The sequence below is a fragment of the Lutra lutra genome, chromosome 11 (genome assembly GCF_902655055.1).
Source record: "Lutra lutra chromosome 11, mLutLut1.2, whole genome shotgun sequence".
NCBI lineage: Eukaryota > Metazoa > Chordata > Mammalia > Carnivora > Mustelidae > Lutra > Lutra lutra.
This window is the reverse complement of record NC_062288.1, coordinates 38,947,491-38,964,369: the sequence shown is the minus strand read 5'-3', so window position 1 is coordinate 38,964,369 and position 16,879 is coordinate 38,947,491. Positions and strand designations below refer to the sequence as shown.

The window sequence follows — 16,879 nt, the reverse complement described above, 5'->3', positions numbered from 1 at the left end:
CATTTTTCAAACCAAAATATAGATGTAATAATGAAATGGAAAGGTATAGAAAAATATTTTGCAGATCAGCAACTTACCTCTTTGAACTTGTGACTGAGCTTGCTTGTGTCCAGGTCTGATGGGGAAAACATGTCCTCATTTTCAGGCAGCTCAAAGACTTCAATGGCCATGTCACCGCCAGGAAGAACAGGTCCTACTTCATCCTCCTCTTCATCTGTGGCATATTCTCCTGTCTGAAAGGAAGGGGATTTCAGAGATCCAGCTGTCCTTAGCCCAGGGAGAAGTGGGTTATTTGAAAATATTTTATGAAAGAGAAATAAAATATGTCACCAAATGGCGAAGTGTAAGTAGGCTTTTAAGTCAAGCATGCCTCATGCAGCCAATGTTATAAACAAATGTTAGTTCAAAGATCCAAAGTGACATGTCTGTGCCATATGTGAGTGCCTTCCTAAAAATCTAATAGCATCAGCAGCATCTTTAGTATAGCAACAAAAGTTGTCTTCCATCTAAGTATGTGATGGTTTTGCAAAATAAAATTATATTGCTAGGGGAAATAAGTAATTCCTGTAAATCCCCACCACTGTGTGAATAAGTCACCCAATACTGAGAGCAGGGAAGAAGGAAGGGGAGATCAGAAGATTCGCAGAGCTGGAAGGGACCTTAATTCAAGCCTTATGAAGGTTTAGCAGATGGATTCTCCTAAGCTTCAGAGTTCAATCAGCTCTGTTGTCTTTACTAACTAATGTGTTGGTTACCCAGTGACCTAAAGGACAACCAGAGACTGCTAACTTACAGCCCACAGAGGTGTACTGCTTTGCCTGCACAGCATTCTGATAAATCCTAGTATTTTGTTGATGTTAAATAAAAAATTCACATGAGATTCCAGATCCCCAGTTTTTCTTCTGAAAGCTAAAGATCTGGCATTATGGGTATGTTGTGACGTGAAAACAACGGGCTAGTCAGCAGTGGTTGCCCCTTTGGGATGGGTCACACACCTTCAAATGCACCAGAACTTTCCTAACTCTGCACTGTTGTACGCTGTTAGCTTCACTTCTTCATGGTACCCACATGCCCCTGCAGCTCCATGAGTTTGCGGCCCCTGGAATCAATGTTCCTCCATACCACTAACTTCCTTAACCTTATTAGAAAGTAGTCCTGTCCTGGCAGCACCAAGCTATGAGGTTCTAATTTAAAATAACTGTTGGAAATCTACACCTTATGACATAATTTAAAGATAAATCATGGATTCACAGGGTCGAAAAACAAAGTTCATTTAATGTGTCCCTGTTGTGTCAGGTGGTATTATGGATAATATATAAAACAGACAGGAAATCATATTGCCTTTAAAAACACTTTCATAAAGTGTGTGGACTGATCTATTCCTTTGATTAAATAGGCTCAGCATCTGATTGCTGGTTTGTTTTTTTGTTTCTTTTGGTTCTATACTATATTCTTCTTGCTAGAGCTGAAATTCTATTTCTTTCACTGTTTTGCACATGAAGAAAATCTGGTCGTTAACCTCAATGTCATAATTCCTAATGTCTGAAAGACCACTATTAAATTGCCATTCTGATTGCTCCTTTTCAAGTAAAATAATTCTGGTTTCCTCCTGGGTCTCATTCTCTGTCATCGTCCTTGTGCCTCTGCTCAGACTTCTCTCCAAATTCTCCACACTTGTTTAAAAGGATGGAGCCCAGAAGTAGGCACAACTTCCAGTAAGGAATCTGAGGGTCGTTGACCTGGATGAAGGAACTCCCTCGGCATCTTTCAGACACTACTTCCTCATGTGAAGGCGAGTATCATGGAGACCTTGACTTTAGTGGCATTTGTGCTTAGCAGCAAGCTCAGTGTATCTCTGGGGTGAGAGGGCCCCTCAGAAACCAGTCAGAAAACATGCAGACTCGAAACTCCATTCCAAGTGCCTCTGGCACTGACAGGAGAAGGTAGCGGAGTGGTAGGGGCCGCTGATTCTAGGCAGCTCCTACTTGTTGGGATGATTAGATCCTATAAATCTTAGAAGAACCCTAATTCCAGATTTGGTATTACTTTTTGTGATATTCTGTAAATTAACTCATCTCCTGTTTATATGTATTTTTAGAACCAATAGGTACTTTGTAAGTCCCAAGGCCATTAATTAATAGAAATGTAGTAAGGTTGGTAAGGACACAATCTTGATACCTTGCTGAAACTTCTGGTTTAGAGATATTAGACTGGGTGCTTGTTTTTAATTCGAATTACAACCAGCAGCAAAGCCATGCCTTTATTATAAAGGTCTAAACCAGGTAGATTAAATTCACTTCCACATCATCAATTTGATGAATTTTCTGAATGACTCCATAAAATCTGAAGCTAAATTTAAGGTCTGATGACACTGTGGCACATTTTAAACACAAAATTTGATTTCCCTTTGCTGGTTTGAAAATAATTCTTCACTATGTGTAAGGGAAGGAATATAAACATGTGCCCAGAATGGGGCCTGACATATAATAGGATCTCAACAAATATTTTTAAAAGGATATATCCAAGAATGCCTATTACACTTGCTCCTTGGTAATATCTATAACCTCCTAAGGAGGTTTTCAATAATATGTTTTTTTAAAAAATGAACTGTAAAGGCATTTTTTAGGAAGACAGTATTCTGTCACTTTTATTTTTTAACACTTCTTACAGTGAGTAACAGGATTAGGGCATATACAATATATGTACAATATATGCAATTCTTATCTCTAAGTATAGTTCTGGCTTTGTCATCCATTTTAGTCTTCAAAATTATGTTCATAAATGTAAGTTATTAAGAAGTCTTCCTCTTGATTCATTTTTTTACTTTATTAATCCCTATCCTCAACATCCAAATTATCTGCAATTCTGCGAAATTCTTTCTTATCTTTCATTTCATCTTCCTACCTACTGATGCTTTCTCTTTCTAATTAGTTTTAGAAGCATACTAAGGTTAAGATAACGTCTTTTAGTGTCTGGATTCTACTTATTACTTATTAGAGGTTCTGGATAGGGTGTTTAAAAGCTACCATGCCAGGTCGTCTGAGTGGTGTAGTTGGTTAAGTGTTCGAGCCTTGGTTTCAGCTCAGGTTGTGATCTCAACGTCCGTTCCAGGGTTCTGGGACTGAGTCCTGCGTGGGGCTCTGCACTCAGCAAGGAGTCTACATGAGATTTTCTCTCCCTCCCCACCCATTTCTCCCCCCCTCCTGCGCACTCTCTTTCTCTCTAATAAATAAATAAACATCTAAGAAAAATAAAATAAAAACCATCATGCCCAGTGGAATTTAAAAAACAGAACAAATGAGCAAGGGGAAAAAAAAAAGAAAGAGAGAGAGAGAGAGGCAAACCAAGAAACTGACTCTTAACTTTATTTAATAGAGAACAAAGCACTGGTTACCAGTGGGGAGTTGGTTAGGGAATGGGGTAAACACGGGATGGAGAATAAGAATTGTACTTGGTGTGATGAGCACTGGGTGTTGTATGGAAGTGTTGAGTCACTCTATTGTACACCTAAATTAATATGATACTTTATGTTAACTAACTGGAATTTAAATAAAAACTTAAAAAAAAAAACACCTTGCCAATCTCTCTTACTGATCATTTACCACTCCTAACATAAATAGCCTTTATAATAAAGGAAGCATTTACTACAGGACCTCATAAACATCTAGAAGTTAAAAAGTTACATTTAGTAGATTAAGAATAATGTGTTCTTTTGATTGTTCTATCTTTAATGAAAATGGACATCATTTTTATGGTTAATCTGAAAGTAAATTACATGGAGTGGTAGGGTAGTAGAATTTCATAGACCTCAACATTAGATTGGACTGAATCTGATGTTTACAGAGGAAGATGGACAATATTGCATCAAAAAAAAAATATGCCACAACAAAGTGTTTCCATTGGTATCCATCTTCTTCTCTTTTATTTCTGGCCAGATTCGGTATCTTTCAAGTAAACAGAGACTCTTGAATTTTGTCCCAACCTGAAAATCCATTTTAAAGGAAGGGAGAAGAGTTCTTATTATAAGAATTGACAGAGATAGTAAGGGTTCCTGTTCACAACTCATTTACCTTCTTGATTAATATCTTACACCTTTTTATTGCTTTCCCAAGGGTGCAAAAAAATGAATAGCAATTCCTTTGTAACTTACTATGTGCCCAACGTTACATTCTGCAAAGACTATGATGTAGGTATTACTATGCCATTGTAATTAGAGGAAACTGAGACTCAAGGGACTCTACCCAATGTCAGGCAAATAGTTATGTCGTCAAAGGTAATATATTCCAAAGCCCATGTCCTTTCTTCTATACTACGCTGTGTGCAGTCTACAGAAAGTAAAGCTTTAGAAGATAAAAGATGGGAATACGTTCCTTTCATATTTCCCTAGCCAAAAATGTTGGTGAGTAATCTTGTTGTGCTGAAATTCACTTTCCGTATCTTCAAGTGTTTTCATTCAATTCACTCTGAAGACTTCCACCTGTCTCTAGAGACTTCCTCTTCTTTTCTCTCATAACGGGCTCACCCTGGGCAAGTACACAGAAGTCTCCTTCAAAAGGTTTGGCTTACCGGCCTGCTGACTTACGTTTCATACCCTCTTTCTTATATAAACCAGAATCACAGCATACAACCTATAGAATTACTGCCGGGTGTTAAAATGGATGGAAAAGATACTTGCAAGGAAAATGAATGCAAAATTCCTCTAGATGTGTATGGTCTGTCTCTTTTATGTTTCCTTCTCATACCTAATTTTCTTGAGCTACCAATCTGTATTGACTCTTCCCTGAACATTTCATCTCATTTTCATGGACACAGCTTCCTTTATACTCATATGACATTGGAGCACTTAATATTTTAATAAAACACGTAATTACAAGAATAATAAGTACAGCTGACAGGTTCTGCCTCTTAGTAAATCTCTAACTTTTGACTGGTGGGAACAAACGCATGAGACATTCTTGAGCTTTGAGCACTCAGGAAAGCTGCAGATCTCAGTTTAGGCTTTAGAGAAGGAAGGGATGTTATCTGTTACACTGGTGAGTTGCTTAAGTGGAGGCCAACTAAACAATCTTGATTTTGAAGTCATGTAGCCCTGGATTCAAAACCTAGCTCTAAGATGTGAGCAAAGTTGGCTTTCAAATCTAAGTTTCAAAGTCCTCGTCTATAAACTGAGAACAAAAATACCCCCTTGGGATATATTACAAGGTTGTCATGAGATTAAGTTAGGGGTGTCTCTAGGCACCAAGGAATGGCACATGGTAGGCGCCCCAGACAAGCCATTGCTGCTGCCACTGGTCGTGTTGCTAATCCTACAACACGGCAACATAAGCTACAGCTTCTCAAAATCGGAGTCTTGTAACCAGACATTCGCAAAGTTTTGGTCTCATAAATGTAACATCCTGGAAGACCCTGCTACATGAACCTTTTATGAGCAAATCGGTCATTTCTGAAGTAAAATTTTTCTTTTCCCTAAATCCGTTCCTCTTCTTATATTCCCAGTTTTGGTAGGAGGCATCAGCTTCTACCCAGGACCAAGATAACTTCCGGGCCTCTGTTGTCTCCACTTACTGGCCCTGCCCCTCCTGCCCCAGGCATCCATGATGAAGATCCATCTACTCAGCTCATCCCATGAAGCCACAGCCTGAACATTCTTCTAATCCACTCCTTTATGCTTCTACAATCTCCTCATGCCACTCCTAAAACTTGGCTGCTTTTACATCTGCCCTCTATCAACCACTTTCAACTATAAGCTCCTTGAAAGCACCAGGTATGATTTATTCCTGAAATCCCAGTGTGGCTAGCACACTGCTTGGCATATAGTAGGCACTAAACAAATGTTTGCTGAATAAATTAATGCAGTTTCAGCCACATCTGCACAGCACAGCAGAGCCCTGATTTTCCTGTTAATTCTCAGCTTTCAAGTAAGAAATATAGTGAGGCACAGCTGCAGCTGGGACCTAAATGACCCTTTTGGGGATTTTCTCTTGTTGTTAGGTTCAACCATTAGCGGTAATTTTTGCTGTAGCAATGTTTGCTCTGGTAAATTCCGGGAAACTAAATGGTGCTAATCAAAAAAATAGCCTTGATTATGCAGTTTTTGTTGGAATTTGTTTACTGGATTTGAATTTGGTTATATATATTTTCAGACTCTGTTCTGTTGGAGAATAGAAGAGAGTTGCTTTTTCTCTGGAGGAGAAAGACCTCAAACTAACACTTTAATGTTTAAAATTCCTAAATCTGTGCCAGCCATCCAGATGGCTTTCAGCAAAAGCATCCCCTTCCCTGCAAAGCCATTTCTCTTTCCATCTTCTGTCAGTTGACTTCTCTGTGTCCTAGTTTTGTAATGTTAGGCCACTCAGTCTCTTTGCTCATCTTTATAATGGGAATAACAGCATCTTCTTCACAAGGTTGTTGGAAGAATTTCCGGTAGTGGTATCTTCAAAGTATTAATCACGGTGCTTAGAATATGCTAAAAGGCCAGAGACTTTATGACTGTGATAATTTTTACTACCCCTGGCTTCACCAGAACAATGAGGACAACAACAACAACAACAACAACAACAAAGCATGGGTTTTGGGGGTGGAGAGACCAGGGCCCCAAAAGAGAAAAAACAATTTCACAGTTGATGAGAGCCGCCGGCAAGTCATTTAGCATGCATCTTCCGTGCTCTTCTCTTCTATAAAATCACCCCAAAGATTTTGGGATAGCGCATTGAGAGGATTCAAAGAGATAAAGTATGTAAAACATCCACCATGATGCCTGGGCCAAGACAGATACTCCTTTCTCCTCTCATTTCTCAAGCCATTCAAAATTTTCTTGCCAATCTTTTTGCTCAGCATGTTTTCTGATTTTTCACTTCATTCTACGATCTCGCTACTAAAGCAAGAAGCATCTATTGTCTATATTTAGGTTACGGATATGGCCTTCCATGTTCCTTTTGTCAAGCACTCAGCTCCTCAGATAATTGATAATACCTCTGGCAAATTATCTCTCCTAAAATATGATTAGATAGATTGAAGATTTGCCTATAAATTTTTTTTGTAACAACTCAAACTCATCTTTTCCCTTCTTAAAAGTTTCTAGCAATTGCGGTAGACAGTTTATAAGTTGGCATTTGATTTTGCAATATTTTAATACCTTCTTTGGGTTGTTTTTTTTTTCCCCCTACCCCTTCCTTTTAGAAAGCATAGTCCTGAAAAGCAGGAACTCCATTTCCCACCACAGTACGCAGGCTCTAAAATAACCCTTAATGATCCTTCTTTCTGGCTAATCATGCTCTTCTATAATCCATTCCCCATTGAATGTGGGCTGGACCTAATGACTCACTTCTAACTGCCAGAATACAACTAAAGTGATGGGATGTCCCTTCTGAGATTAGTTTAGAAGAAGATTATGCCTTGCATCTCTTTTGTCCTCTTGCCCTTGAGAAACAATCTGCCAGATTGCGTGTGGCCTTGTGGAGACACCTACATCATGAGGAACTGATGTTTCTGGCCAACAGCCAGCAAGGACCTGAGGCATCCCAAAAGTCACATGAGGGAGTTTGGGAGTGGATCTTCCTTTCTGTCCTGCCAACAGTTGCAAGTGAGCCTGGAAGCAGATCTTCCCCACGTAGAGCATTCAGATGACTGCAGCTCTGGCTGACACCTTATTCACAGCCATGGAACAGATCTTGAGTCAGAGGCATCCAGTTAAATGGACCCACAGATACTGTAATGTAGGAATATTTCTCATTTTAAGTTGTTAAGTTGTGGTGGTAATTTGCTGTACCGTAATAGAAAGGCGGTATTGCCATAGCAAACCCAGAAAAACGAGGAAGTGGCTTTGGAAATAGGCAGTGAAGGAAGGCTGGGAGGATTCTGAAGAGTATGTTAGAGCAAGCCTGAATTGCCTTGAACACCCTGTAAGTGGAAATCTGGGGTGGGGGCGGGTAGTTCTTGCATAGTGGCAGGAAGCTTAGCAACATTATCACCTTCTGTAAGGAAAAAGCTGGAAAGCTCCCTAGTGAATGGAGTGATCTCACTAAGTAGATTTCCAAACAAGTGTTGAAGGTGCTGCTGGATTCCTTCATGCTGCTTATTATGGTAAAATGTGACCAAAGAGAGAAATTGAGAGGACCATTAAACAGAAGGGAACCAAGACCTGATGGTTTTGAACATCTTGATTCTAAAAATAAGAAATAGTTTCTAAACAAAGTTCAAAGGCAGGGTAGTGCCAGGAGAACATGGTCTAAAAGTGAAGCAGAACTTAGATATGGAGATGCCTCAAAAAATTAAAAATAGAAATTCTATTACTAGGTATTTACCTGAAGAATAAGAAAACATGAATTCAAAGGGATATATGCACAATGGAATATTACCCATTCATTAAAAAGAATGAAATCTTGCCATCTGTGAGAAAATGAATGGACCTAGAGAGTATTATGCCAAGTGAAATCAGTCAGAGAAAGACAAATACCATATAATGTCACTTATATGTGGAATCCAAGAAACAAAACTAATGAACGAACAACAGGCAGAAACAGACCCGTAAATACAAATAATAAACTGATGACTGCGCGAGGGGAGGGAGGTAGAGAGATGGGCAAGATCGGTAAACAGGAGTAGGAAATACAGGCTTCTAGTTACAGAATGAATAAATCATGGGAATAAAAGGAACAGCATAAGGAATTGAGTCAGTGGTACTGTAATAGCATTGGTCTGGTGGTAGATGGCGGCGACACTGCGGTGAGCACAGCAGTATGTATTAAATCCTCAAATCACTATGCTGTACACCTGAAACTAATGTAACACAGTGTGCTGACTATGCTTAAATGAAAAGAAAAAGAGATCTGAAGAATAGCAGTTACGTTGTACTATAATCTGTAATACTCAATTATTGAGGTAATTTTCAACCACAATTTCTTAAATTTTACTTTCTAGGAATATCCTAATCTTATCCACCTCAAACTGAATAAATCCTTTCCCTTTCCAGCTGTTCTACTATATTGAATTTATTGGTGAGTACTCAAATATCAAATATTTTTTAAAAGATAGTTTTATTTTCTTTCTTTATTTGAAGAAAGTCTCTTAAAATAGTTGTGTCTAATTATAATTGCATTGATTGAAAAACATGAACTATAAACCACACACCCCCCAAAAAGTATTCTGAACTGAGGGAACTCATATATATTTTTTTAATAATGTGCAGTAAGCAAGTCTGTCATCTGCCCTAAAGAGAGACACTCTATTTTCCAACACTGTTCACCCTACACACATCATTAAAAAGGTAATCTGAAAGAAAGGCCATGAGTGTCTCTGCTTACCAGACACACAGAGAAGTCAGAGACCCATACAGGAATCAATCTCCCAATTGATATCTACCCTTGTTTCTATATCATTTTGGCTTCTGGTGAATTTTTCCATTATTAGGATTTTTCCTCAGCTACACTGATCAGTGTGACCACAGTGGCTAGCACCAAATCCAGTCAGTCTATTTCATATCATTAAGACCATTATTAAATGAAGTCCAAGCAACAGAATGAGTTCAGCTTGTAGTAACTGAGATCAACCATGATGTGTTTAAATAAGCTGTGGTTTCTCCTTCTTTTTCTGGGATTCTATATTGTTTCTGCTGGCCACCTAGGAGAAAACAGCACACGTGTTTTCTCTCTTGTCCTACTATTACTGTTCTACATTGGCAATCCCTAAATGAGAGGATCTCCACTGGCACCAATGGGATAGAGAAGGGCAGGTGTATAACACATCGATTCCATTACACATAGAGCAGTGGAAGTCACAACAGTATTATATTACATCTGCCCAAAGGGTTTCGTCCAAAAGACCATTTTGCTTCCCTTCCCACTGTGAACACTGCCCAAACCACATCAGTTGAATTTGGGCATCCTTCCTCACTATGGGACCAGGTAAGACAGTGATCTGTGAGCCAGTATCCACACAACCATGAATTTGGGTGCCTCTCCTCCCAAAGTTCCCCAGCATATTTAAGGGGTTCATATAGCATCTGGTCTCTTTGAAGGACAAAGGAGATCTCATCCTGACCCCTAGTCAGCAGAGTTCAGGGTAGATAGAGGAGGAATCAAGGGGCATAGAAGCAGAGGGTGGCTCTGAACCACTAGTAGGTGCATTTATTTTGTTTTGAGTAGTACAGTGGTTATTTGTGTTTTAACCAAACTTCCAGCATCTCCCACCTGAAGCACTATGTAAGATGTCATCATTACTGACACAACCAAGTTGGCTTTGGAGAGTCAGCAGCCCCGCCTTCATTCCCACAGCAGGAACTGTGCTGGAGGCCATCTCAGCCTGGAGTCCAATCCTAAGTTTGGTTAGAACATAAGGGACAGGGAAATCTTCCAAGGTGGTAAGGCTAACAGGAAGAATTTAGCGAGACCGTTGAGGTCTTATTCTCCAGCAGGTTACTTTCGTCAGCACTGTAGGTCAGTTGGGACCCAAATATTCATCAATAATTTCCCAAAAGAGATTGTCTATCTCAAAGAATTCTCCCTGACTGAGCCAATAAGGCTTTGTACCAGTCAAGACACAACACAAAGAACTCTGAGACCTCTTAGAGTCTCACTGACTACAGCTGGCATGATGAAGTGCAGGAGGGGTTGAGTCAAAGGCAGTCCAGCTGCTGGTATGTCTCCTTAAACTGGCATTATATGCCTTGCTCCACTATCTCCACAGTGAACTCACTAAGGCTCTGAGGCTTTCCCAGGCTTCTGACTGTGGCAGCTGCAAATCCCTTCCCTCCCAAGAGCTAGGTTGTCAGTGTGTTTCTCTATGACTCTGGTCTGAACAAGGTCAGAACATTCCTCTAACCCAGAATGGGTCTTTGGACTAGTTGATAGAGACTAACATATCTTTGTGGTGATTCCTCAAACTCTAGTTTCCAGAGACTGGTGAGAAGAGGGCCAGATCATACCTGCACAAGCAGGCCTGTCTGGAGAAGACGCCAGAGCTCAGGGAACCTGAGTCTTTTATAACAGGCGATGTCACCAACCTTGATCCAAAAGGAAAGACTATCTCTAGCTTCCAAGACTGTGTATGACACAAACATTTGATAGTTCCGAACAAAGGGCAGTCTGTACCTCAGAAATATGAAAGCCTCGTGGAGAACTGTTTCCCAGCTATTATTTAATGGGGAAAAAGGTCTACAAAGTTCAGCTGATTTTTAACATCCCTATATTATTTTTCAAATTACCTTTTCAAAGACTGTCCCACTAATATTCCTTTCCATATACTCTGCCTGCAGGTAAACTGGTCTCTTTCTTGAATATATGCAATATTGACCTGATTCTAGGTTACAGAAAACAAACAAACAAAAACAAAAACTTCTTGCAAATAAATATCAAAACCACAAATCTAAATTTGTACTTTTATTTTATATGTCCTTAGTTCTGATGACTCTTTCACACTATGGTTATTTGACTTTTTGGCAGGTTGCCTTCAAAGTGCTTTAAGCTCTTTACCATATATATTTATTGTTTCCAAAACAAAATAGCAAGCCTCTTGCGAGTATAAACTATATTTTTCCATGACTCAAAATTCCTAATTCAATTCCTCTTAACAAATGCTACCTACTCACTAAGACATAAATGCCACTGTCTTTAAGTCCCTGATAAATGTATTCTATATGAGGAGGGAACTAAAGATCCTTATTTTTCCCACTGAGATCCAGAACTAAACAGTCAACAGAGCAAAGTAGACCTCTGTAATTCAAATGTCACACTGCAATTTCAAATTGGCAGGCTTCCTTGAGTTTCGTTTTACTTACCAAGGAAACAATGAAGCATTTATTCTGATGCCAACAGAACTGTGGGAAGAGACTAAGAGATTTGTATTTCCCTGAATTTTTAATCGGCAGAAGAGAACAACTACAGGGACCAAAGTGGCACATGTTATTATTATTTCAATAATTCTGCAATTCTACAACTAACTGAGTCTTGGAAAATACGGTGTGTACCTATACTAATTGACTCACATGATTGCAAAAATGCTAACAGATGATCAGAGAGAACCAGAAGTCACAGTTATAGAATTTCTGGTAAATGAAAAGGTAAAACGAACACAAACATCGTTGATGGTATTTCTATGGATTATCTATGAATTAGTGATAAATATGATCTCAATTTTACAACTTCCTTTGAGAGCGGGTAATTCTATTCCTTTCCTCATGGCTATCTGATGGGTCGGGGCCGCAATTCTTTCTTACAAAACCTCTGCAATACCAAGGAAGACTCAAAGGTCAGTTTTCCCGGCTGGACTACTCCAGATCTGATCGCACCTAACCCCTTCCCACAAACTCCCCAGGTCCTAGGCCTGACACAATGCATACTCTGTTTCAGTAGGTCTGAGGCTGAGTGGAGAAATCTGTAATTTTAAAGAAGTACCATGAGATTGTCACATTGAGGCAAGTTTGAGACGCGGAGTCTTAAAGACATTTTTAAGTCTTAGAGATCAGGAACTAGGTAATAGTCATTTTATATCCAGGTAATTGCTAAATATAAGAATTGTACATGGCAGATTTTAGTCTTTTCATTAAATACTGAATTGGCAGGAAGCATATTTGTAAAACACATAGACAGTATATAAATAATGATATCACCACTACCAATGAACAACTTAGTTCAAGAAAAGGAGCAGTATCACTACATTCTAATATTTTTCTGTGTGTGCTTTCTTCATTCTATTTCAGTTGCATGCCCTTTAGAGTAATTCTGCTGAATTTTATCATTCTTGGTTTTTCTTTAGTTTTACCATGTTTATGTAGAGCCAAACAATGTATCATTTATTTTTAACAGGTTTAAACCGCATTATCGGTGGAATCATATTGTTGGTATGCTCCTGTGTCATTTTTATTTTAAATGGTATATTCCTAGATTCCACCAGTTGTGGTGGATTGTTGAAAGAACTCTGCATATTATTCCCCTGTATGAATATACTAATATGTATTTACCCAGTCTTTTGTTGATAGAGGTATCAGTTGTGTACAATTTTTTTTCTTTTAGAAGAAAAATACTACATGTCTTACAGCTCTTATATATAAGAGTTTTACTAATTGTTTGGTAAAGAATATAACTGTTGAGACAACTTTACTAGATAATGTCAAATTGTTTTTCAAAGTGGAGGGGCCAATTAATATATCCTATAACAAAGAATAATAGTTCCTTTCACTCTACATCCTCACCAAAACTTAAAATATCCAATTTAAATCAATTCAGTAAATACCAGATAGTATTTCATTGTGGTTTTTAATGTTCACATCCTGATTGCTAATATGTTTGGGCATCTTTTCATATGTTCATTGGCCATTAAGGTTCTTCTTCTATGACATGAGTGTTAAAGCCAATGGCCCTTTTTATAGTCTCTTCTTGTTGGTGCCTAGAAGTACTTTTTATATAATTCTCTTTCAGTTATTTATTTTTCAAATACTTTCTTTCGCTTCTGGTTTGCCTTTTTGCATTCATGTAGGTATTCTTCAGACGCACAGAAGTTCCAAATTTTAGTTAGCCAATTTTCTCAATCCTTTCTTTTATGGTTTTGCTTTCTTAGCTGTTTCACGTTAGCAAAACCACTTCTTACACTGAGGTCAAAAAGATATTCTTCTATGATGTCTTCTAAATGTTATAGTTTTATATTTTGCATCTGAGTAGTCAGTCCACCTGGAGTGAACTTTTGGGTACAGACTGAAATGGAGGTTGCAATTTCACCATGTCTCCTTCACTGAAAAGCCTAACGTTTCTCAACTCACCTAGAGTGTTATCTGTCACTAATCCAATTTTCATATATGTGAGGGGTGTTTCTGGGCTCCTTGGCCAACTTGTTCCTTCTTTTGCTCCAGAGACTAAATTTCTACAGTTTAATAATAAATATCTCTTTTCTAAGGCATGCTATATGTCATGGTTATTTCTGGTGCACTGTTCTTTCCTACAGATTGCAGCGATAGCTTACCAACTTCCATTTTTAAATTCTTTAGAATTATTTTTACTGGAATAGCATTGAAAGTATAAATACACTTAGAATTGACTCAAATTAAACTATTGAGTCTTCTGATCCATGAAAATGGTTTCTTACCCTTCCATATAAGTTTTCTTTCATATATTTCAGTAAAATTTCTTTTTTTCCATAAGGGTCTTGCCTAGGTTTTGTTAGACAAGGTTTTACCTTTTTACTAAAGTAATTGATAATTACTTAGAAATAATTAGAAAATAGTTATATTTTCTCTCTGCAGGCAAATTGAAATAGATGTTATATTTTGTATTAATTATGTGTCTAGATTTGCTAAAATTTTATAATATTTCTAATAATTGATCATAAGCATATCTGAGGTTTTCCAAACAGATAACCACATCACCTGCAATAATAACAATTTTATTGCTTCCTTTCCAACTTATTTTACTTCATCTTCTTGCCTTCCAGTATGATGTCAAATTCAAGTAGTGACTGATTTTCAAATATTAATACTTGCATTATTGGCTAAACTCAATTTCACCATAATACCTCTTTTATATGCTCTTGGATAAGATTTGCCAATATTTTATTTATTTAGTTTTGGGGGGGCATTGTTTTTATGAATAGGATGGACCTATTAAATCTTGTCATCAATATTTGGTTTTGGACCAAGGTTATACCTCATAACCCAATACATCTCACATTCTCAAGATTTTACTGTATTCCTGGTATCAGAGTTGCACTACTTTCATTTTTGTCTTCTGGCATAAGTTATATACAACTGGAGATATTTGTTCCAGTTCGGTATTATTGATAAAATAACTGGGAACTTCTCTTACTTTCCTTTCTTCCTTTTTTCTCCCCTGCCTTCTCACTTTCTCTCTGCCCTCTCCTTTTGTTCTTCCCTGTGAGTTTTGTACTTCGAAATTGTTGAAACTTTAACTTTTAAGCTTTCATTGAAGATGAATGGCTTTGGGCAGTGGGTGGTGTAGTCAGTTAAGCATCCAGCCCTTGGTTGTTTCTCTCTCCTCCCTCTCTTACTGTCCTTCCTCCTACTTTCTCTCTCAAATAAATAAATCTTAAAAAAAAAAAAAAAAAAGAATGGCTCAAGAAAGAACATGCTTTTTTTTCTCCTGAAAGGTAGCATAAGTTCAGGCTGCTGTGATCAGAATGTCTAAGAAAAAAATTTTTCTTCCCTTCCACCCAGCGACAAGGTTTGACATTGGCAATTTCTCATGCAGTCCTTGGAGTGGAAGATTAGATTTATTTTCATCTTCCAGAGTAGTGTAGCCCATGAGACTCCAGCTTTATGACGGAGTTCTCCAACTAGACATCCCACTTTGGCTGGGCCCTGGCTTTGTCTACTGCAACCCAAAGAAATACGAATTACAGTCTCATCATAATATACAGGATACTTAGGATAAATGTAACATTATGAAAGTGAAAGAAGGCAGACAATAAGAAGTGTGTACTTTACGGTTCCATTCAAATGACATTCTAGAATTGACAAAATTAATCTACAGTGTCAGAAAATAGATTCAATAGTTTGATTTGGGCTGAGAGTTAACTGCAAAGTTCTGTAAGGAAACTATGTTAGGTAATGAAAATGTTCAGTATCTTGACTGTTCATGAAAGTATTCATGAAACCGTCGACCCACATGAATACATTTAAAATTGGTGCATTATATATGTTATCCCTCATTAATGTTAACTTTAATGTCTGAAACATGGATTATATAATGATAAAACAATGAAGTTATCCACTTAAGATCTACACATTTTACTCCATATCAATTTTATGTCAATAAAATGATTTTTTTAAGGCCCCTTTAAGGACTGGAATTCCAGAAATCCATTAAGAGTTTTTACCACTACCCTTACTAGCATCAATATCAGTTTAAAATAAATGGAATCCTTATCAAACCTGCTAAGCCTCCATAATAAGGCTGCTTTAGAACACTGGGGTCTTTGGTCAGGTCACCATTTAGTCCTTATTGCTCATGAAAATGTATTTCTATGATGACTACTGGGCAGAAGATGGCTCTCTATGTAATATTGATCTTGACGGTACTTAGGCCATTTCAACAACACTGTTTCTATTGTATGTTTATTCAGTTATGGCTAAAAAGAGGTCGTGCCAATGTGAGTCACCAAATTACTATTTCTAAGATCCAAAGGTTTTCAAGGAATGAAATATGTATTTTCATTTTTTTCTGGTTTTACATGCCAACAATTTTGGCGCAGTGTGATAGAGATAGGGTCTTCTTGCAAATTCACATTTTCTCAAAAACAATTAAGATACGGAAGCAAAAATCCAAAGAAAGGAGTGAAATCCCAAAGTGCCAAAGGACAAGTTCAGATTATTCCTCAGTCCCTATCTCCCATCTCTAGTCTTGCCAGGTCTGACATTTCTTTTACCCATGTACTCTGTGTCACTCTTCCCTCACTATCTCAGATTATGTTTCTAACTAAATTTTATCCTCATTTAACTCTACTCTTCAGTTTTCATCTTAGCATCCTTTGAGTGCTTCAATTCAATTCAATTTCTTAGCTTCCTCTTGTCTGCCCAGTGCTGTGCTCATGGTAGTGTGTATTAAAAATCAACTAGCTATTGAAACCTGTCATTGAAGAGATTACAAGCTAGTGGGGGATATTTATGGGTAAATGATGATAGAGAGAGCAACACACAGTACTGTTGTTGACTCATACAGAAAAGAGTCCCCAGCTCAGCTGAGAAAGTCCAAGAAGGCTTTGTAGAAAAGACATGTGAAAACTAAATTGAACCCAAAAAGTGAACAGGATTTGAAGGCACACAAGGTCGACCAAGAATGGGTTTAGGGAATGGTACTCCAGGAAGAGAAGACCAAAGGAGCAAAGGCATGGGGACACCACAGAATCCTTCTGGCCCACTGGAAAGTAAGGTTGATGA

At 38.0% G+C, this 16,879-nt stretch overlaps 1 protein-coding gene across 14 annotated transcripts in view; it reads right to left on the bottom strand.

Annotated features, from left to right (window-relative positions):
* The window catches only part of PPP1R9A (protein phosphatase 1 regulatory subunit 9A), a 301,623-nt gene that overhangs the window by 68,220 nt on the left and 216,524 nt on the right, over window positions 1–16,879 (bottom strand). For all 14 annotated transcript variants that reach the window (XM_047694777.1, XM_047694776.1, XM_047694779.1 and 11 more), the window contains one exon: window positions 78–233. In XM_047694777.1, the coding sequence (XP_047550733.1) occupies window positions 78–233 (156 nt within the window). The remainder of the gene's footprint in view (window positions 1–77; window positions 234–16,879) is intronic.